Below are 16,645 nucleotides of genomic sequence, written 5' to 3' on the forward strand. Positions count from 1 at the left end.
TGAACGTAGATGTTAGATTTCCTTTCATACACATCCGCCTCCTTATCATTTTAGTGGCCCTCAGTCCACCTACTACTTCTTCTTGCCCCTTCTCATTCGTTGTACCTCATCCTCTTTTCTTTTGCCCTTTCTTACGTTTCTCGCGCGTCACTAAATCGCGCCACCGCGGAAACAGTGACCCTAGGCAATTAGGTCATTGGTAGTGTATATGAGGAGGCTGAACACCGCGTTAGGACCCAATGAGGCTCCTGACACGTCTTCTATCGTCTTTCACCTGCGAACAATACAAGATTCGACTGTTCGATCAGGTGCATGTGTTCGTTTGCTGGCAGCATCCAGCAGCCGTCCTCTGATTTCAACAAAACAGTTCATTACTCTGTCGAACCGAAGTGTATCACAATCCTTAGAGCATGGTTGTCTGCAAAGGGCGAAGGGGGAAGGAGGGCAGGGAATAAGAAGAAGCACCAGCAACCCTTCCTCCACGGAATCTGGAAACCAGTCTTTTTGCTCATTATAGAATTCTCAGACACTTCTAGAAATGATTCCTCTATCCCATAAAAAGTATCAGGGCACCTATTAGTGGAAATTAATACGAGGTGTGTCCACCCTTCGCCTTTATGGCGGCTTGAATACTGCTGCGGACACATTCAGTGAGATGTCTGAATGCTTGTGCAGGAATGGCAGCACATAATTCAATCTTGAAGTAGAGAATTTTAATGATTTGTGTGTGAAAAAAAGTTACAAAAGGAATCACACAGGGTTCAATTTTGGGTCGACTACTATTCCTTACATATGTGAATGATCTATCACTTATTTCAACAAGCAAAATTGGTACCTTTGCAGACGATACTAGTGTTACAATGAATCCCGTTAGAGAAAAAGCAAGAGAAGAGTTGGTAAATGATATTTTCCAAAGTATTATGAAATAATTGTCTGAAAATGGACTCTCACTAAGCTTTGAAAAAAGAGAGAAAGAAAAAAATAGACTACATTAAGTTCTGTACAACAAATAGAGTCATAACCAACTATTGATGCAGCTCCAAATTTTTGGTTGTACATATTGTTGAGAACTTGAACTACACTCGTGCTCATAAATTAAGGATAATTGCAGAATGTGGTGCCACACAACGTGGCACTACACAAAACTGGCGCTAATAGCATAGGCACATAGGGAACACACACGACACAGATCTGTAAGTCCACGGTATTGGTGATAAGTTGAGAAAACCGTCCCGGTCGCAGGTTCGAATCCTGCCTCGGGCATGGATGTGTGTGATGTCCTTAGGTTAGTTAGGTTTAAGCAGTTCTAAGTTCTAGGGGACTGATGACCACAGATGTTAAGTCCCATAGTGCTCAGAGCCAGCCAAAACCGTCCCGAAACACATATTCTACAAAACGTCATTGTTTCCTGCGCATGTACCCCGACATCAGTATGGGATGTGATCACCACGCATACGTACACAGGCCGCACAACGGGTTGGCATACTCTGGATCAGGTGGTAGAGCAGCTGTTGGGGTATAGCCTCCAATTCTTGCACCAGTGCCTGTTGGAGCTCCTGAAGTGCCGTAGGGGTTTGAAAACGTGCAGCGATACGTCGACCGAGAGCATCCCAGACATGCTCGATGGGGTTTAGGTCTGGAGAAGAGGCTGGCCACTCCATTCGCCTGATATCTTCTGTTTCAAGGTACTCCTCCACGATGGCAGCTCGGTGGGGCCGTGCGTTATCATCCATCAGGAGGAAGGTGGGACCCACTGCACCCCTAAAAAGGCGGACATACTGGTGCAAAAAGGCGTCACGATACACATGACCTGTTACAGTTCCTCTGTCAAACCCAAGCAAGGGTGTACGTACACCAATCATAATCCCACCCCACCCCATCAAACCACGACCTCCATACAGGTCCTTTTCAAGGACATAAAGGGGTTGGTATCTTGGTCCTGGTTCACGGTAGATGAAAACCCTGCGAGAATCACTGTTCAGACTATACCTGGACTCGTGCGTGAACATAATCTGGGACCACTGTTCCAATGACCATGTACTGTGTTCTTGACACCAGGCTTTACGGGCTGTCCTGCGACCAGAGGTCAGTGGAATGCATCTTGCTAGTCTCCGGGCGAAAAAACCATGTCTGTTCAGTCGTCTGTAGACTGTGTGTCTGGAGACAACTGTTCCAGTGGCTGCGGTAAGGTCTCGAGCAAGGGTACCTGCAGTGCTCCGTGGCCGTCTGCGGGCACTGATGTTGAGATATCGGTCTTCTTGTGGTGTTGTACACTGTGGACGTCCCGTACTGTAGCGCCTGGACACGTTTCCTGTCTGGTGGAATTGTTGCCATAAACCTGAGATCACACTTCGTGGCACATGGAAGGCCCGTGCTACGACCTGCTGTGTTTGACCAGCCTCCAGTCGCCCTAGTACTCTACCCCTCATCAATAGCACGTCTGAAAAAGTCTGCACACTTACTCGTTGCCCCGTACTCTTACATGCACCAACACACCTCTTCATATGTGGACTGCTGCCAGCGCCACCATGCGACGATCGCGGGTGAAATGCACCGCATGGTCATACCCTGAAGTGATTTAAACTCGCAAACCGCCAACTAGAGCGTTGTTTCGTCATGTATCAGCATTATTCTTAATTTATGAGCATGAGTGTAGAAGAAGCTTATTACTGAGCCCCTCAAACAATTAAGTTCAGCTGCTTTTGCTCTTCATGTCATTGCTAATATTGGAAACAAATGTATCAACATCCAGACATATTTTGCATATGCCTTACGAAATAATTTTTAGGGTAACTTATTGCTCAGAAAGAAAGAACTGACAGCACAAAAGGGAGCAGTAAGATTAATAGTGGTGTTTACTGATGGAGATCATGTAGGTACCTCTGCGCCATCAAAATACATATATTCGCTAATGAAATTCTTCGTGAATAATTCATCACAATTTGAGAATAATAGCGACGTCCGCTTGAAAAGTAGTAGCCTGTAAGCTGACTCGTTCCACATCACTTCGATAAAACAGTCGATCAAATGGTCTATGGAAGATGTAGCTAACTACCTAACAAACATTCTTACTCAAGAACAGAAACCAAACAACATCTGTTGGACGCTGGGTCTGGAGCGAAGTCGACGTTTTAATTGTTCGGAAAGGTATTCAGTTGGTTTCAGGTGAAGAATCTCTCAGGCCACATATTCTGCTTCACGAAAGTGTGCGTTTTCATGTTGATACAACCATCTTCTCCGGAATGGTCCTCTGTTCTACGCAGCGGACAACGCTGTAAAACACATTCAAATCCTTCCGCATTTGGCTTAAGCACAACAACGGGACCATACCCTAACAACGAAAAACACCCCACAGTAACAAAAGTCATGGGATAGCGATATGCACACATACAGATGGCCCTAGTATCGCTGAGAATACCAAATTTCAGGCATTACCTCTCACCACGAACTACCCATTGGCCGACAGCCTTCACATAATGACCAAGAGCAGCAGCGTTTGCGAAGAGTTGTCACCGCTAATACACAGCATAGTGTGAAATAACCGCAGAAATCAATGTGGGGCGTACGATGAACGTATCCGTTAGGACAGCGCTGCGAAATCTGGCGTTAATGGGCTGTGGCAGCAGGAAACCGACGTGAGTGCCTTTGCTAGTAGCACGATATCGTCTGCAGCGCCTGTCCTGGTCTCACGACCATGTCGGTTGGATCCTAGATGGCCTGGTCAGATGAGTCCCGATTTCTGTTAGTAAGAGCTGATGGTAGGATTCGAGCGTGGTGGAGACCTCACGAAGCCATGGGCCCAAGTTGTCAACAAGACGTTGTGCAAGCTGGTTGTGGCTCCATAACTGTGTGGGCTGTGTTTACATGGGACAGACTGGGTCCTTTGGTCCAACTGTACCGATGATTGACTGGAATTAGCTACGTTTGGCTACTTGGAGACCAAATGCAGCCAATCATGGACTTTATGTTCCGAAAGAGCGATGAGATTACCATGTCAGTGGGCCACAGTTGCTCGCAATTGGTTTGAAGAACATTCTGGACAATTCGAGCGAATGATTTGGCCACCTAGACCGCGCTACATGAACTCCATTGAAAATTTGCGGGACATAATCGAGAGGTCAGTTCGTGCACGAATCTTGCACCGGCAACACTTTCACGATTATGGACGTCTGTACAGACAGTATGAGTGAATATTTCTGGAAGTGGCTTCCAACGACTTGCCGAGAATATGTCACGTCGGTCTGCTGTACCATGCTACGAAAAAGGAGGTCTGACGTGATATTATGAGGTATCCCGTGACTTTTGTCACTCCGGTGTACATGATGGCAGGTAACGCTCCCCAGGCATTCGTCAAATCCAGATCCTTTCATCGGATAGTCACAGGGCATGACGTGATTGAGCATTCTCAGATCACTCGTTTCCAGTCATCCACTGTTCACCGCCGTCGCCCTTTACACCACCTCAAGCGTCGGTTAACATTCACTACAGAAATGTATGGTATATGAGGAGCTGCTCAACCATTGTAGCACATTATTTTTTAACCCACTATGCAGAGCCATTGTGCTAGCTGCGTTGCAGGTAGCACTATGGAACTCAAGAGTGATTCCTTCCGATGATTTTATGCGATTTTCTTTCAACCAGCCTCTGCACTGTTCGACGGTTTCTTATGTAGTATCGCTTCTGTTGTGCGACTAGATTCGTAATTTGCTGTCAGAAAGGCCACAGTACATAGTAATCGACGGCAAATCACCGAGTTAAACGGAAGTGATACCCAGTGTTCCTCAAGGAGGTTCTATAGGCCCTCTGCTGTTCGTAATGTACATAAACGATTTAGGAGATAATCTGAGCATTCCAAAAAAAAATCAAATGGTTCTAAGCACTATGGGACTTAACATCTGAGGTCATCAGTCCCCTAGACTTAGAACTACTTAAACCTAACTAACCTAAGGACATCACACACATCCATGCCCGAGGCAGGATTCGAACCTGCGACCGTAGCAAATGGCTCTGGGCACTATGGGAAGCGACCGTAGCAGCAGGGCGGTTCCGGACTGAAGCGCCTAGAGCCACTCGGTCACAGTGGCCGGATCTGAGCATTCCTCTTACATTGTTTGCATATGAGGCTGTGATTTAGCTTTAGTAAATTCATTATAAAATCAAAACCAGTGGGAAAATGTTTTAGACATCTGTATGTTGTGAAAAGCAGCAGTTGTCTCTGAATAAAAAAAAGTGTGAGGTCATCCTTGAGTACGAAAAAAAAAAATCCGTTAAATTTCGGTTAAACGATAAATCAGACAGATTTAAAGGATGTCAGTCCAAATAAATACCTAGGAACTACAATTATTAACAACTTAAGATGGAATGATCACTTAGATAATGTTGTGGGGAAAGCAGAACAAAGAAGCTACAACAGGTCTGCTAAAGAGAGTGCCTACACTACACTTGTCCATCCTCTGATACAGTACTGTTGTGCTGTGCTGTATGGTATCCTTATCAGATAGGATTGACCGAGGACGTCGGAAAAGTTGAAAGAAGGATAACTCGTTTTATATTACCGCAAAGGAGGGGAGAGAGTATCATGCATATAAAAACGAGTTGCGGTGGCAATCGTTAAAACAAAGGTGTTTTGCGTTGCGGCGGGATTTCTTCACAAATTTTCAATCACCAACTTCGTGCTATGAAAGTGAAAATATTTTATTGTCGCCATTCTACATGGGGAGAAACGATCATCGTAATAAAATAAAAGAAATAAGAGCTGGCACAAAAAAATTCTGGTGTTCATATTTCCCACGCTCTGTTACAGAGTGGAACGGTAGAGAAACAGTCTGAAGGTGGTTCGAAGAACTCTGTGCCAGGCACTTAAGTGTCAATTGCAGAGTAGTGGCTGGCCGCTGTGGCCGAGCGGTTCTAGGCGCTTCAGTCCGGAGCCGCGCTGCTGCTACGGGTGGGCCGGCCGGAGTGGCCGAGCGGTTCTAGGCGCTACAGTCCGGAAACACGCGACCGCTACGGTCGCAGGTTCGAATCCTGCCTCAGGCATGGATGTGTGTGATGTCTTAGGTTAGTTAGGTTTAAGTAGTTCTAAGTCTAGGGGACTGATGACCTCAGATGTTAAGTCCCATAATTCTTAGCCGGCCGGAGTGGCCGTGCGGTTCTAGGCGCTGCAGTCTGGAACCGAGCGACCGCTACGGTCGCAGGTTCGAATCCTGCCTCGGGCATGGATGTATGTGATGTCCTTAGGTTAGTTAGGTTTAATTAGTTCTAAGTTCTAGGCGACTGATGATCTCAGAAGTTAAGTCGCATAGTGCTCAGAGCCATTTGAACCATTTTTCAACCATAATTCTTAGAGCCATTTGAACCATTTTTTGCAGAGTAGTGACACAGATGTGGATGTAGAAGTCTGCTTGGACTTCGTTTAGCGTTGGCTGATCCTTTGCGTTTTCACTTCACAATCACATCAGCAACACGCGATTTGGGCAGCGTTACAAGGGTTGGAATGTCCTCGATGTTAACTGTTGCTCAGGTGAATTCCAGCGACCAGTACGTGTGCAAAGCTGTCCTGACTGCTTCTCTACAGACAACACAGTACTCCCCTCAACCTATTATAATGGCGGGTCGGCCTGTCGTGACATCTACATCTACATTTACATCTACATGGATACTCTGCAAATCACATTTAAGTGCCTGGCAGATTGTTCATTGAACCTCCTTCACAATTCTCTATTATTCCAATCTCGTATAGCGCGCGGAAAGAATAAACACCTATATCTTTCCGTACGAGCTCTGATTTCCCTTACTTTATCGTGGTGATCGTTCCTCCCAGTGTAGGTCGGTTTCAACAAAATATTTTCGCATTCGGAGGAGAAAGTTGGTGATTGGAATTTCGTGAGAAAATTCTGTCGCAACGAAAAACGCCTTTCTTTTAACGATTTCCAGCCCAAATCCTGTATCATTTCTGTGACACTCTCTCCCATATTTCACGATAATACAAAACGTGTTGCCTTTCTTTGAACTTTTTCGATGTACTCCGTCAGTCCTATCTGGTAAGGATCCCACACCGCGCAGCAGTATTCTAAAAGAGGACGGACAAGCGTAGTGTAGGCAGTCTCCTTAGTATGTTTGTTACATTTTCTAAGTGTCCTGCCAATAAAACGCAGTCTTTGGTTAGCCTTCCCCACAACATTTTCTGTGTGTTCTTTCCAATTTAAGTTGTTCGTAATTGTAATACCTAGATATTTAGTTGAATTTACGGCGTTTAGATTAGACTGATTTATCGTGTAACCGAAGTTTAACGAGTTCCTTTTAGTAATTGTGTGGATGACCTCACACTTTTCGTTATTTAGGATCCACTGCCACTTTTCGTACCATTCAGATATTTTTTCTAAATCGTTTTGCAGTTTGTTTTGATCTTCTGATGAGTTTATTTGTCGATAAACGACAGCGTCATCTGCAAACAACCGAAGACGACTGCTCAGATTGTCTCCCTAATCGTTTATATAAATACGCAACAGCGAAGGGCCTATAACATTACCTTGGGGGAACGCCAGGTATCACTTCTGTTTTACACGATGACTTTCCGTCAGTTACTACGAACTGTGACCTCTCTGTCAGGAAATCACAAATCCAGTCACATAACGGAGACGATATTCCTTAAGCACGCAATTTCGCTACGAGCCGCTTGTGTGGTACAGTGTCAAAAGCCTTCCGGAAATCCAGAATTACGGAATCGATCTGAAATCCCTTGTCAATACCACTCAACACATCATGTGAATAACGAGCTAGTTGTTTCACAGGAACTATGTTTTCTAAACCCATGTTGACTATGTGTCAATAGACAGTTTTCTAGTGGCCAGTTCCTCATGACATTGGGTGTTCGGATACTTTTGACCAGAGATGGCACCGATGTTTTCGTTAACTTGCACTTTCAGGCCGTTCTAGCATAACGTGGAGACGATAATGAATAATACCACGATTTTAGCAATCGCCGAAAAGCGTACACAGACACACAGCATGCTTGACACAGAGTTCACCGAAAATTTCGTATTTTTCTTTGGTGCGTCATCGCTTTTGCGCTGATCTAAACACTGGAACGATACAAACTTTTGCAGAACAGTGCTGAAACAGAGTCCCTACTACTTTTGTAAGTCGATTCTCCGCATTCGCTACTGTGCTATCCATTTCTACTCGGCAGGTCGTTGAACTGGTCCCCGCAGAATGGGATCGTTTTGTTCAATAGATGTGTTTGTTTCTACCACAGCAAAATTCCCAGTTGTCTGAATGGTAAGGCATGTTTCCTAGAACGTTAATACACACACTATTATTTACTCATAGCCCATAACACTGCCGATTTTGTATGAAAACTTTAGTTTTTCTTGATTTTCGGATAAAGGTGTTTAAAAATGTCTGTAAATTGTTTATTAAAATTTTCTATTTTTTCATTTTTCAAGAGCATAGTCAGTTGTTTCTTTTTTTCGAACTTTTTATCATCTATGTTTATTCTGTATAAGGCTACATTCCATACCAACATTTTCAGACTGGTGGCACTAAGTAGAGGGTGGTTATAAACAAACTTTCACTACCTGAGACAGGGTAGATCCACCGTATAGGTACCCAACGTTATAGGTATGATGTTCAGATTGTGCGCTGCAGGATTTGCGGTGCTAATAGTGTTAATGTCGTGACCTGCCGTTAGGTGACGGTAGTGGTATGGCGACGTAGAGTTGAAACACAAGCATCCGTGTACGTTACAGTTGCAGACAGTCAACATGGGTATACACAAGGTTGCCAGGGCTTTACTCGTAAAGCCGTTTTATCGAAACGACAGCAATAGTGTTGCTGCTCTTCGCGAATGTCGACCCATTAAAGGAATACGTAGAGGTTCTCTTTCCGCACCGATCGTGAAGAACATGATTCGGATGTTCTGTTCATGGAGGTAGAATAAGGGGAGATGGCGCTACAGACTTAACGCTGTACATTGTTTTGAAGCCAGTGGGCGGGGCCTGCCGCCATCTTGGATCCCCCAAAACATTAGCAGACGAGTGTTTACAATTGCTTTTTGTTCGTTATTTCTGTAGTGTGCATGAGATATTTGTTTTATATAGTAAATCTTACACTGTTTTAGTGAACAACACAGCGTAAGAAACGCAACCTCAAACGTTTTTCTGGTCTTATATGCGTATTCGATACAGTAATACGACACGAAAATATGACGCTTCTGGCCTCATTCCTTTTTGTTTATACACTTCGAATAACCAAATCTTCAAATGTGTGTGAAATCTTATGGGACTTAAACTGCTAAGGTCATCAGTTCCTAAGCTTGCACACTACTTAACCTAAAATATCCTAAGGACAAACACACACCCCCTTGCCCGAGGGACGACTCGAACCTCCGCCGGGATCAGCCGCACAGTCTATGACTGCAACGCCTAAGACCGCTCGGCTAATCCCGCGCGCCTCTTCGAATAACCGAGAAGAGGAGTTCGTGCTATGAAAAGCGTGCTTTGTTAATCCATTTATATTCACTTTCATTGTGTTTGTGTCTATAATTGATAAAGCCAGAACTCCAAAATCAATGATTGATAGTTTAGAGGCACCGATTTGTATTCGTTGCATTTTCAAGTCAAATGCAAATTTTAAATGTTCAGGTCTGCAAGAAATTTACCTTATTTCGTTAGGTGTCCCATAGGTGTATGCAGGGATGATATAAACAAGCCAGGTGTCATGTCAACAAAGCGAAAGATTCGTTAAATTACGAAGGAAAAGAACTGAATTTAAGATTGTCAGGCCCATTGTAGTTGACACATCCGCTTTGTTTTTAAATTGTACCTACCAAGTGATATTCAGTGTGGCAAATGACAGCAATTTACAGGGTAACACGACAACACAGTGACTAATGTAATGATCTAAATAGCCTGACTTAGATGGGGAATTTTGCTTTAACAAATATGTAACCCTTTAAGTACTTATAATTTGACCACTGTAACAGGTGTTCCACACATTTTACTGAAGATTTAATTAACTACATGTAGTTACATTACTTTTATATTAAATTATTGCATTTTAAAACATTAGTCCCCATTTCTAGGCTATTTCTTGCCAGGACTTTTCAGTTACTTGGGAATAACCAAACAATGAAAACCAAGTGTATTTCTCACCTCCAGAGAGCTCTTCGCGTGGGATTGATAGGAAATCTAAAGTCAAATCACAGAAATAAAATCATAATGTAAAACTTTACAGTGCATCAGAATTTCAAGTAGCCTATAGAGGGTGTTACAAAAAGGTACGCCCAAACTTTCAGGAAACATTCCTCACACACAACGAAAGAAAATATATTGTGTGGACATGTGTCCGGAAACGCTTACTTTCCATGTTAGAGCTCATTTTATTACTTCTCTTCAAATCACATTAATCATGGAATGGAAACACACAGCAACAGAACGTACCAGCGTGACTTCAAACACTTTGTTACAGGAAATGTTCAAAATGTCCTCCGTTAGCGAAGATACATGCATCCACCCTCCGTCGCATGGAATCCCTGATGCACTGATGCAGCCCTGGAGAATGGCGTATTGTATCACAGCCGTCCACAATACGAGCACGAAGAGTCTCTACATTTGGTACCGGGGTTGCGTAGACAAGAGCTTTCAAATGCCCCCATAAATGAAAGTCAAGAGGGTTGAGGTCAGGAGAGCGTGGAGGCCATGGAATTGGTCCGCCTCTACCAATCCATCGGTCACCGAATCTGTTGTTGAGAAGCGTACGAACACTTCGACTGAAATGTGCAGGAGCTCCATCGTGCATGAACCACATGTTGTGTCGTACTTGTAAAGGCACGTGTTCTAGCAGCTCAGGTAGAGTATCCCGTATGAAATCATGATAACGTGCTCCATTGAGCGTAGGTGGAAGAACATACTGACGAAACTAAAATGAGCTCTAACATGGAAATTAAGCGTTTCCGGACACATGTCCACATAACATCTTTTCTTTATTTGTGTGTGAGGAATGTTTCCTGAAAGTTTGGCCGTACCTTTTTGTAACTCCCTGTATATAAGAAAATAGCGCTTAAATAAGTCTACTTACGAATGAAATGTGATTTGTTTAAACTTTAGGCTACAATCAGAGCGATTAGTACACCCGCAAGCGACGCAAGCTGGCATTTTTTATCAAAAGACTTCACAACTACACGGAATCAAACCATCAGAAGCGAATGCTTTGGGGTAGCTAACGTGGCGGATCTTCACTTGGGTCGGCTTCAAGTTTGTGACGTCATGACAACTCCTCTTATTTTTACGTCCATGGTTCTGTTATGGCGTCAAGTCAAGCGCCTGCACACCGGCAGGAAACGAGAGAGCAAAGAGGGCTCTGAAGAAGACGTCCGCCAGTTGCACGCTGACCAACCCGTCTCCAGGACGACAACGCGACGGCAGTGACCTCTAAGTGAAGAGGATATAAAAGTGCCGCGCCGACTAGTCGCAGCGTACTTCTATAGCAGCATCAAGATCACGCACTTCAAGTCCAGCGACTTAGGAATTGTATGTGCTGAAGAGATTTCTTCTTATTTGCATGTCGCCCTTTGCTTGCGACCCTTCTGTGTTATTTTCAAAGTTAAGTATTTTCATTGTTCATTTTGTAACAAAACTCAATACGATTTGTTTGAATATTGTCGAGCGATCCGAGAAGGCATGCTTCCTAGGCCCCACAATTCGACGCCAAGGCAGGATTCAATATGTTCGAATTTACTGGCGACTTGGAAATTGCTCCTTGGAGAGGCCGACGACTAATTGCGCAACTGATTGTTGAAGAAGTTACTGTTGCCATTACTGAAAACGCTGGAGGCAATGTGCGATCTTCAAGCAGTGCAAGAGGTATGTCACGACAGCTGAATATCCCACGGTACACCTTCGAAAAACTGCTGCAAACCGTTTTGAAATGGTATCCGTACAAACTTCCAGGCTGTCGTCGATACAGATGATCGTCACATTGAGCAACGTTTATAACCTGGAACGAAAACATGATACGCAGTTACAAACGTTACCCTCACAGAATGAGATTTTCACTCTACAGCGGAGTGTGCGCTGATATGAAACTTCCTGGCAGATTAAAACTGTGTGCCGGACCGAGACTCGAACTCGGGACCTTTGCCTTTCGCGGGCAAGTGCTCTACCAGCTGAGCTACCCAAGCACGACTCACGCTCCGTCCTCACAGCTTTACTTCTGCCAGTACCTCGTCTCCCACCTTCCAAACTTTACAGAAGGTTCGCAGGAGAGCTTCTGCAAATTTTGGAAGGTAGGAGACGAGGTACTGGCAGAAGTAAAGCTGTGAGGACGGGGCGTGAGTCGTGCTTGGGTAGCTCAGGTGGTAGAGCACTTGCCCACGAAAGGCAAAGGTCCCGATTTCGAGTCTCGGTCCGGCACACAGTTTTAATCTGCCAGGAAGTTTCGTTACCCTCACACTTTGAAATTGAAAAGGTGTTTCTTTCAACGGTTTCTTCGTTATTTCTCTTCCGTATGTCCTTACAAATGTTTTCACAATGTTTCATTGCCCTATTATGACTCGTTTTTCATGGGGGCCCTCTCAAGTGGCGAAAGTGTAGTTACAACCAACCTATACCTACGACCGAACGGCTTGCCTAGCATAGCGAACCTTTCTCGTGAACTAGTCTATCAGTGAAAATTGTATCAAAATCTCTATAGCAATTCCTGATATTAGTCTTCACATATAGACACAAATACGCGTCGGAGGACTTAAGTTATAATATGTATGTATATTTTCAAATTTCTCTTTTCCAAACACATTTTTCTTGATAGTGCCAATCAGCATTTTACATCCTCTCTATTCCGGCCTTCGTCAGTTATTTTGCTGCCCAAGTAACTTAAGTCATCGACTGCTTTTAGTGTCTCATGGCTTGGTTCAAATGGCCCCGAGCACCATGGGACTCAACATCTGAGGTCATCAGTCCTCTAGAACTTAGAACTACTTAAACCTAACTAACCTAAGGACATCACACACATCCATGCCCGAGGCAGGATTCAAACCTGTGACCGTAGCAGTCGCGCGGTTCCGGATTGAAGCGCCTGGAACCGCTCGGCCACCACGGCCGAGTTAGTGTCTCATTTCCTTATCTAATTATATCAGGATCGCCCGATTTCATTCTACTACAGTCCTATGTTTTACTTTTGTTGACGTTCATCTTGTAACCTCTTTTAAACACACGATCAGTTCGTTCAACAGATCTTGCAACCCTTTGCTGTCCCTGACAGAATTACAATGTCATCCGCAAGCCTCAAAGAATTTATTTTTTCTCCCTTAACTTTAACTCCGTTTCCGAATTTCTCCTGTTTCCTTTGCTGCTTGGTCAATGTACGGATCGAATAACACAGTGAAGAAGCCACAGCCTTGTCTCACCCCACAACTATTGTGTCCTTTTCATGTCCTTAAACTTTTACACCTTGAGTCCGGTTTCTGAGCAAGTTTAAGATAACTTTTCGCCCTCATTTTATCCCTGCTATCTATACAATTTTAAAGAGTGTACTTCTGTCACTACTGTCAAAAGCCGTCTGCCAATCTACAAATGCTTAAACGCAGAGTCGCTTTCTTTGAATCTACCTTCTAACGTAAGTCAGTATTGCATCTCTTGTTCCTACATTTATCGTATCCCATCTGTTCTTCCCCGACATCGGCTTCTTCTGAGAATAATTCGAGTCAGTATTTTGACTTCTATGCAGACCAAATTTTAAGATGGTCAATTTCACCGTTACCAATTTCCAAGTATTACAGCCTAAAATGCCGTGTACCGCTTGTCATTTATTACAAAATATATTATTATAACTAATACACTAAAGTTTTATAGCAGTATTTGGTGCTAGATTTAAAAAGTCTCCTACTCACTTCGTAGTTTTATGACTACGGCGGCAGTAAAACACCCGGTCTGATTATATACCTTAAGAAATCGTTTTCCCCCGCTCCAGATAGGCTGACTCTCTGTTTTACCAAAACGACCGTGAAACTAAAGTTTTGAAGATAATGAAGTGACAAATACTGACATACGGAAATGTTTATTGGAATAATCGCCCCATTATTTGCGCTTGTCGTCTTCGCGTAGTCAACATTTCGTGAAACCGACTTCTGACGCAAGATCTTCCTGAGAGACCGGTAGCATCAAACCGGTGCACTGTTTCTGCGTCGACTGCCGGTTTTCCCATCAGCGCCGAATGACTCACTGCTTCAGAGCGCTCGCCTCGCAGTTTTGCAACGTTTCACAGAACTTCGCTTTGCAGGCATCCATTTGAACACCGCAAATTCCTTCACGTATTTACACATGCTACAGTTCCTTTTGCAGCCGAATACACATCGTACAGATAACGGTGACATTAGCTGGGGTGACGTTTGGGTAGCAGATTCTGTTGCCGTTTCGTGGTGTTTTATTGAGTTAATGACCTAAAAGGGAATTATACACATTTCGCCGCTCAGCTACACATTTGTCGCTACAGCAGTCGACATAGCGGTGCGACGTTATGAGGCTACGCAACCGTGTAGCAGATCATGTATACATCTTCCGTCGAAACATAGCGATAATAATACGAAATTCGACTGCAATGACATTTAAATACTTAGAAACTTGACGCCAGTGCTATCTCACGGTGCCAAGCGCAACTATGTACACCGACGGCTGGCACGATCGACTCTAGAGGCAAACCACTGCGCCACTGCCATCTACACGTTAGCTCCGTAACTAATAAGCAGCGCAATGACAAGGAATCTACGACGCGTTGTGCGCCTGCGCGAGATAGATGCACTAAGGCAGGTAGTACCGCATATCACTTCGCGCTGAACGGTGCGGGCGTGATACATCTGATCGAGTGGCATCACTTCTTTCGCTGTCTGTGTTCGACGCTGCCGTGTATCACTTATCGCAAGTACGCGCGCGGGCTGAGCAGCCGATGCAGTTTTGAAATCAGTGTTCTCGACGGTTTGCGACTGTGCAGTAACTCCGCGCGTAACGCTGCAACGCTCGTAAAATGGGCGGCTTCATCTCGAGATCCACGGACGCGAACTTAAAGAGGAACCAGGAGTTCATGACAGAAATGAACAAAGTCGCCGTCGAGCGGAATATTCACATGCAAAATTTCATGCGGGAGCGGCAGATGGCGATGCAGATTGCTCGGGCGAGGGAGCAGTTGTACTGGTTCGGCTCGTTCTACATCCTGGCTACCATGGGGATGGTGGCGGGCTACCGGCGTAGCAGGAAATCTGGCGTGTTGGCGCCGTTGCTGCCGCTGACGTTCGTTCTCGCGTACCAGGCGGACATGGCTTACGGGAGCAAACTGCACCGCATAAGAAGCGAGGCAGAAATGATAATGAACCACGAAGCCGACCTGCTGGATCTGCCCTGCGGCCTACCTTCGGTCTCTATAATAGACCAGGCGCGCCTAGACGACGGCGAGAAGAAGAAGCTCCATCCGTCCGTGCCAGCTGTCTGAGTGTTTTTCCTTGCAATAATATTCCTGTACGGAATTCGAATTCTGCCTTTCCCTCTTACAACTTTCGCTAATTTAATGCATGTGTGTGTTGATGGGAGTTAAACACGCAGTGCCTAAGGGGCGCGATTCAGTATTATAGTACTCGTAGTTACTTTGTTGTGTGGAGGCGTTCATCGCCACGTCTTGCAATAAATTTCGTCGAAATCGTACAAAAGTAATTTCACATACATCGTTGAATTGTAACGTTTGTAATATATTCGTTGTTAGTGCATGACAAGTGGTAGTTTTTATACTTACAGAATTTTTATACTCATTGAAGTACAACATTAAACGTTATTGAATGGCAGCTATTACTCAAGAGGACAAGGCATAAATATATTATACAGTCTGAATTTCGTCTGTTGTTGTTTTATACGAGTTTAGAAGTTTAAAATGTTGTACGTAGCTCTCTTAAAGTGGGTTCTTACATAGTTTACTAAACCTATTTTATGAGCACATCATTTTACAAGTGTGTGTAGTAGTCAGATATAATCTAGTTAGATCTTGTGAACAACGAAGGAAATATATTCGTAAGTCGTTTATTAAATATATTTTACGAGCATAATTTTATTGTTCTGAAATTCTTTGTTATCTGCCGTGCACGTCAATGCCTGTCCACTGCTCCATATTACCTTTTTCCACTCTTGATGTTTACATTAAAATCTACATCTCCACAATGAACTGTGCTTAGAATAATGTCGTGACAATAACAGAAATTAAACTAATAAATATATTCAGCACATCAGTGTTCTCTTACATTGGTATCCTGTAGATAACAGTACAATAAAAGCACAGTTTCATGTTTCATCTCGTATTTATTAGTGTTGCAAAATTCGTGTACTTGGTCATCAGCGTGTTGCTGCCTAATGAATATTCCAAGCAAAAAAATCTGCACAAACAGCAAATGTTTGTATAAGTGTTTGTGTGATTCAGAAGGCAGAAACGTCCAGACAGCAGTTTTGTCTGTTGCCATTCATTAGTCAGCATGCAGGCTGACGCGTTGGATTTACGCTACGGTATCGACTGCCCTGCTGATCTCCAGTGTTTGTATTTGAAACACAAACTTGACCTGCTTGTATATAACCTGCCCCAACGGGTAGAGCGGTGTCCTTGATGTTGCCGCGTGCGA

At 44.1% G+C, this 16,645-nt stretch overlaps 1 protein-coding gene across 1 annotated transcript; it reads left to right on the top strand.

Moving 5' to 3' along the window:
• Window positions 1-14,788: 14,788 nt before the first annotated feature.
• LOC124795294 (plasminogen receptor (KT)) lies at window positions 14,789-16,323 on the top strand. The gene has a single exon (XM_047259251.1). The coding sequence runs from the start codon at window positions 15,016-15,018 to the stop codon at window positions 15,475-15,477; it is 462 nt and encodes a 153-aa protein (XP_047115207.1). The 5' UTR covers window positions 14,789-15,015; the 3' UTR covers window positions 15,478-16,323.
• Window positions 16,324-16,645: the final 322 nt, after the last annotated feature.

This window comes from Schistocerca piceifrons, chromosome 4 (genome assembly GCF_021461385.2).
Source record: "Schistocerca piceifrons isolate TAMUIC-IGC-003096 chromosome 4, iqSchPice1.1, whole genome shotgun sequence".
NCBI classification, from domain to species: Eukaryota; Metazoa; Arthropoda; class Insecta; order Orthoptera; family Acrididae; genus Schistocerca; species Schistocerca piceifrons.

Excerpts from the sequence above, each read along its gene's own strand:
- LOC124795294 (XM_047259251.1), top strand. The coding sequence starts at position 15,016 with ATGGGCGGCTTCATCTCGAGATCCACGGACGCGAACTTAAAGAGGAAC.